The sequence below is a fragment of the Zea mays genome, chromosome 2 (assembly GCF_902167145.1).
Source record: "Zea mays cultivar B73 chromosome 2, Zm-B73-REFERENCE-NAM-5.0, whole genome shotgun sequence".
Lineage (NCBI taxonomy): Eukaryota > Viridiplantae > Streptophyta > Magnoliopsida > Poales > Poaceae > Zea > Zea mays.
In genome coordinates, this window is record NC_050097.1 from 179488071 (window position 1) to 179493732 (window position 5662).

The 5662-nt window shown below is 39.6% G+C and overlaps 1 protein-coding gene across 1 annotated transcript; it reads left to right on the top strand.

Moving 5' to 3' along the window:
* Positions 1–551: 551 nt before the first annotated feature.
* LOC100284896 (phosphatidate cytidylyltransferase) lies at positions 552–5459 on the top strand. Its single transcript, NM_001157791.1, has 11 exons — positions 552–889; positions 1000–1253; positions 1333–1484; positions 2045–2186; positions 3000–3156; positions 3697–3744; positions 3984–4070; positions 4168–4296; positions 4371–4427; positions 4819–4902; positions 4996–5459. The coding sequence occupies exons 1-11, from the start codon at positions 797–799 to the stop codon at positions 5071–5073; spliced, it is 1281 nt and encodes a 426-aa protein (NP_001151263.1). The 5' UTR covers positions 552–796; the 3' UTR covers positions 5074–5459.
* Positions 5460–5662: the final 203 nt, after the last annotated feature.

Below are 5662 nucleotides of genomic sequence, written 5' to 3' on the forward strand. Positions count from 1 at the left end.
GGTCGATCGGCGCAACATGTGAGGTATTAAGGGAGCGGCATGACCTATGAGACAGCGGTAGTCCGACGATGGAGGAGAAACTTATGTCACACGCATTGGATCTGGCTGTCTCACTGTACGGAAAAGAAAAAAAGATCGTGTCAGAGATGGCTACCTCGCTAAGCAGGAAAGGAGGAAAATAAGCAAGAAATGTGAAGAAATCAACGTCAATTGCAGTGCCTGTTAGGTTGTTAAACTTAAAGAGTAAACAAGGTTAGATAATAAGTAATTAAATTTAGCAAATATATTTAGAGAACTATTAGAGAAGTATTTTTTATATATTTTTTAAATTTTAAATTTAAGATTTATGGAGTTATTTGGAAAATAATTGGAGTTGCTCTTAAACGATTTGAACCACTCTACCTTGCGCGTGTACGTGTAAGCCTGTGTCGACGGCTTTGACCGAACAGCTCCACGTCTGGGCCCTCTCTCTACCACACATAATTGAAGGGTTTGCCGTTCGGAGGACGGTGATCCCTGTCTGTTTCTGTTTCTCTCTAGAGATCCCATACCGCCGCCAGCCCGCCGCTGTGCCTCATCGCCGGCGACGGCGCAGAACAACCCAGCCGATCAGCCGTCCTCACATCGAAGTCTCCATACACCAGTGGCATCGCCCCCATATTTCGCCCGTTGCATTGAACTACTGCAGAGTGGAGATCCGTCTATCCATGACCCACCCAGCAGGCCCTGGATCGATCTGTCATTCTCTTGGTAATTAACCCACGCTTGCTCGGAGGAACGCTGCAGGGCACAAGAAATGCAGAGGGATGCCGGCTCCGGCGACCGGACGCCGGGCACCCCGAGCCCGACGCACGGTGGCCGGCTCAGGCACCGGAAGCGCTCCAACGAGGTGATCGGTTCTACCGTGTATCCGTAGTTCTATACAGAGATGACTTTCTGTTCCTGGCTGTAGAGGTGGAGGACTCGCATTCATTGCGCATCGTTGTTGTTATTGTTTAGGTCCCCAGCGACGTGAACACGACTAATGGCGCCAACCTGCTCTTAAACGACCAGAACAAGTACAAGTCGATGCTAGTTCGTACCTACTCCTCACTGTGGATGATGGCCGGGGTCGTGTTCTTGATATATATGGGCCATCTCTACATCTGGGCCATGGTGGTGGTCGTCCAAATCTTCATGGCAAAGGAGCTCTTCAACCTTCTCCGCAAGGCCAATGAGGACCGGCAGCTCCCAGGGTTCAGGATGCTCAACTGGTGAGGTGGTGGTAGGATATATGGCTGATCGATGCATTGGATGACCTGGCGTTTACAATTTTAATCTGTGATGTGACAGGCATTTTTTCTTTACTGCGATGCTGTTTACCTACGGGCGCTTCCTTAGCCATCAGCTTGTTAACACGATGACTTCAGATAAGTTGTTGTACAAGCTGGTGAGCAGGCTCATCAAGTACCAGATGTTTATTTGCTACTTTCTTTACATAGCAGGTAACTGTGGCAAAAAAATTTTGTTCCCAAATAAGGGTCATGAAATGTACAAGTTTACATCATAGGTCAGTTCAATATTTTAATAGTTCTTGATTTGATAGGCTGGCATTGGACCCAGGGAGTTCAGTCTGACAACGACATTTGGTCCATTTCCCTTTTGGTAGATGTGTTTAGAAATGTAGGCCGGAGAAGTAGTGCCATCAAACCTCCTCAAACGGGACTTTGCTTAGTGAGTTTTTTAGAGTGACAAGGAACAGTTCTTCCTTCATTCTCCAGTTCATAATGTTTTTTTAGTTGATTTTGTTTATTGAGTAAAGGTGGTTTTATTGTGTTTATATTTATTGAGTGATGGTGGTTGGGAAGGCTGTATATGATGTGACTGTACAATGCAATATAATCCTCTATGTTGTTCCCATTAAGTTTGGGTCCTTAAGCACTTAAGTTTTATAGCACATAAATTCGTAAGCTGTTTTTTTTACAAAAAAATGAGGCAAATGCATTCTCATAAAGTTTGAAAATTGCTTGCTTATTGCCACCATAGTAATTTATTTATTTTCTAGGTTTTGTTTGGTTTATTATCACACTAAAGAAAAAGACATACAAGTACCAGTTCAGTCAATATGCATGGACTCACATGATCCTTCTCATGGTATTTGCCCAGTCATCTTTCACTGTGGCAAACATTTTTGATGGAATATTCTGGTAAGCTTCTACTTTACAGCATGCTTTAATGCTTTGATCTGATAGTGTAATCTGGATGCCAGTGGTATGCTTGTCTGATATAGATAGGAATACCAGCTTAGGAGCCTGAAGTGTTGTTTACACCCTATAGTCATGAGTACATGAAGTTTTTGACAAACAAAACAAAGCATGGCATGTATTCATGACTGAAGGGAATACTAATTTATATTTTATGCTTGTGTTAGTAATTTTGCTCATACAATTTTGTTGATGACTTAAACTTAATGAGGCCTATAAGTGATTAGCTGCAAAGTTACTAGTTTAAAGACTTAAAGAGTGATTATTCTTTCATGAAGTACAAAGAGTTCATGAACCAAGAACAAGCTGAATGATTATGGTGATGTTCATAACTAGGTATGGATCCAAAACAATATTAATACAGGCTATTCTGTTTGTGTAACTCTTTATTTTTGTGATCTGTCAAGTGCCAATGGAATGCAGCATCGACTTAGCTTGTGTAAAGAAGAGGGAATAACATTTTATCTGCTTTTGTAACGATCTATTTTTAAGATCTTCATACCTACCTATTGATTTGTGCTTTACTCCATTTATTATCATTTAGTTTTGCATACATGTTGAGACTGTGCACTTGTCAAACTACATGATTGATATTAATAAAGCTTGAGCAGCTAAACTATGCCTGGATGTTGGGTGGGGGCAGGGATGCATTTTCTGGGGGTTGTTATTATTTGTTTGAAATCTGATTCAGGTCCCACATTCAACCGGGCCTTATGTGATTAGTTGTAAGCTGACATGAAGATGATGCTTTTGTAGGTTCATCCTCCCAGCTTCGTTAATTGCTATCAATGATGTTGCTGCATATTTCTTTGGGTTCTTCTTTGGGAAAACACCACTGATCAAGCTCTCTCCAAAGAAAACATGGGAAGGCTTTATAGGTGCATCAGTGACAACATTGCTTTCTGCATTTGTGGTCAGTAAATACGTACTATTCTTCTAAAATTATCTCTGTTTACTATTGCTAACCAATGACCATATAACCAATATGTGGTGCATAATATTTTTGTTCGATGTTGTTTTTATTGCCTTCTTTGTGCAAATATTGGAGATGGTCAGATACCTACTTATCTGCATTATGAACACTTACCAATTGTACAAATTTCAATATCTGCATGTCTGTGCTAACAGTTTATTTTGTATCACCGATGTGCTGGAAAACGGTGCGGGATTGTTTGGTTGGTGTCCCATCCTGCTGCACTGTAATTGGGCATACTTTCTATGAAATTAGGGATTAGTCAGAAAAATGTATGTTTGAGGGAACAAAAAACTCCAAACCTTTTGATCCTCTGATCAAATGAATGAACCTGTGACGATTTCATTGTAGTGCTTTTTTAACACTTTGACTTGTGAGTGAGATTGTGCATTGCCATTTAAACGTCTTATTTTGTATGTTTGCTAATACTTTTAAATAGTTGGGTCTAGCATGATTAATTTAATCTTTCTGTATTGGCAGGTTGCTAATTTCATGGGCCATTTCCAGTGGTTAACATGCCCAAGAAAGGTATAGTTTCTCATGGATGATTTTTTTTGCCTGTCACTACAAAATTTCTCAATTCCTTATTCCCCATCAGCGTTGTCATTGATATATGGGCCCCAGTTCATATGCTATAGACATACCAATGGTGTATTGAGCAATTGTAACAGTGTTAACTACCTCCTTTGTCATAGACCAGCACCCACTCAAATGTGATTTAAATGTATCTCTACTGACCTTACCTTATTTCATTACTGTGTTTATAGGATCTATCAACTGGATGGCTTTATTGTGACCCAGGTCCCATGTTTACACCAGAAGGTTATGATCTACCGGGATGGATACCACAATGGGTAAATAAGCAATTCGAGCCTAACTCAAATTCTCAATTGGAAATGGTTACATTCCATCTGTTGCTGTTGCTCCAATTAGTTTATTTGTACTGTACAGTTTCCATGGCGAGAAATTGCAATTATGCCCGTTCAATGGCATGCATTAGCTCTTGGCTTGTTTGCTTCAATAATAGCACCATTTGGTGGCTTTTTTGCAAGTGGATTCAAGAGGGCATTCAAATTTAAGGTGCTTAGTTTGTTTGGAATTATTTGTTGAAAATATGTATCACCTTCAAAATCTCACTATGTTTATACATTCAGGATTTTGGGGACAGCATACCTGGTCATGGTGGATTTACAGATAGGATGGACTGCCAAGTATGTACTTTTAACTTGATTTGTTTCCAGAAGGTTACACATTTATTGGTGGTGATTTTGAATGGGTTAAATCAATTTCTGAATGTACCTGCTAGTTTGTTTCTCGTATATTCTCTGTAACATATTTACTGTGAATTGGTGATTAAAAAAGAATGTGTCTTTATGCATGGTCATAAATAATTTTTTTTAATTGGAGAATCAGGCTTTGCTGCCAATTCCAGAGCTTAGGACAAGTATGTAGTTATGCTCATTCTCTCTGCATGCAGTTCAGACTTCAACTATGTTTTTTTTAAAAAAAATTTGTGTGTATGCTTTGCAATGTGAAACCTGGTAGATTACAGTAGCGTTTTTTTTCTTCTTTTTTCTGAGAAACTCCAAAATTATCTTGCAGATGGTCATGGCTGTTTTTGCGTACATCTATTACCAATCATTTGTAATGGTACAGGACTTATCTGTTGAGACAATCCTGGAGCAGGTAATCTGGGTTTGCCATACCTGTGACTAAATTTAGTTCCTTTGCTCCATAACGATATCTAGTTGCTAAACAGCAGCATACCTTTCAATGCAGATACTACGTAATCTCACCTTTGAGGAGCAGCGTGAGCTATATGGACAGCTAGGCAAGTTACTTGTGAGAGCGAACTGAAGCTAACAGTGGCCGTGGAAGCACCTGATCCAAAAGGATAATGCGCAATGCTTTTTCAGGCCTTGCTTTTTTGTTAATCTTCTTGTACAGCCCTAGCACCCCTAAGGATGAGACGAAGAACCACAACGCTGACAGGGATCGCATCGCTGTATGACGTTTTGGAGCATACAGCTCCCGTCTTTTTCAGAGATTTGTGTCACCTTTTTGATTTGCTTCTGGTGCTACGCTTGTTGCCGCATCAAAACCAGCTAACGCTGTTTTGTCGTGTCAGTGGTTTATTTGACAATGTGTAGGAGATTTCCACCTGTGAGTCTCTTCGCTAGTACTAGTAGCCGGTGATGCATCCATGTTTTTGTTACTGTATCTACTACCTCCGTTCACAAAATATATGATGTTGTTGACTGTTTTTTTTATAAAATTTAATAATTCATATTATTCAAAAAATTGTAAGCTATCATTTATTTTGTTGTCGTCTTCCAAATAAATATTTTAAATAAAGAGTGATTAAAATTTTACAGAAAAAAAAAGAGTCAACGGTGTGTCTTATCAACGGTAATTTAATTTAAGGCAGTTTGATGATTATCTAAGA